At 31.6% G+C, this 642-nt stretch overlaps 1 protein-coding gene across 1 annotated transcript in view; it reads right to left on the reverse strand.

Annotated features, from left to right (window-relative positions):
- LOC111709821 (uncharacterized) overlaps positions 1–642 on the reverse strand; it is a gene marked incomplete in the record, with an annotated part of 9,910 nt that continues 9,268 nt past the window's right edge. The window contains 2 exon segments of the mRNA XM_023483737.1: positions 1–47; positions 136–231. Coding sequence (XP_023339505.1) covers positions 30–47; positions 136–231 — 114 coding nt within the window.

Consider the following 642-nt stretch of genomic DNA (forward strand, 5'->3'; position numbering starts at 1 on the left):
AATCTTGATATAGTAGATAGATAGGACAGCTAGAATTTTTTAATAATCTTGATATAGTAGATAGATAGGACAGCTAGAATTTTTTAATAATCTTGATATAGTAGATAGATAGGACAGCTAGAATTTTTTAATAATCTTGATATAGTAGATAGATAGGACAGCTGCTCCAATCTCTAGTCCACTACAGAGCAAAGCACTGATTATATATCCAACATCAAGTACTGCTTCCAACTAAATAAAGGTCGTATTTGATATTTGAAATAACTTGCGGCATTCATTTCCTCAACCTTCTTTTATAATTCTTTTAACAATAATCACAAAAATCTCTTTGTCCTGACCTTTCCAAAATATGGTCTGCCTGTTTTTAGTTGTCAATATTACCTTCAGATATTTAATTTTTTTTTTAGAATTTAACTTATTTTACTTAAACCAAAATTGCCGAAATATGAACTAAATTCTTAATATATCTCTGGTAATTTTAAAAGCAGGAAAAAAGAGCAGACCTCATTTTGATATGCCAAGGGATAGGGTTGATATACCAAGGGATAGGGTTGATATGCCAAGGGATAGGGTTGATATACCAAGGGATAGGGTTGATATGTCAAGGGATAGGGTTGATATACCAAGGGATAGGGTTGATAT

This window comes from Eurytemora carolleeae, unplaced genomic scaffold (genome assembly GCF_000591075.1).
Source record: "Eurytemora carolleeae unplaced genomic scaffold, Eaff_2.0 scaffold695, whole genome shotgun sequence".
NCBI lineage: Eukaryota > Metazoa > Arthropoda > Copepoda > Calanoida > Temoridae > Eurytemora > Eurytemora carolleeae.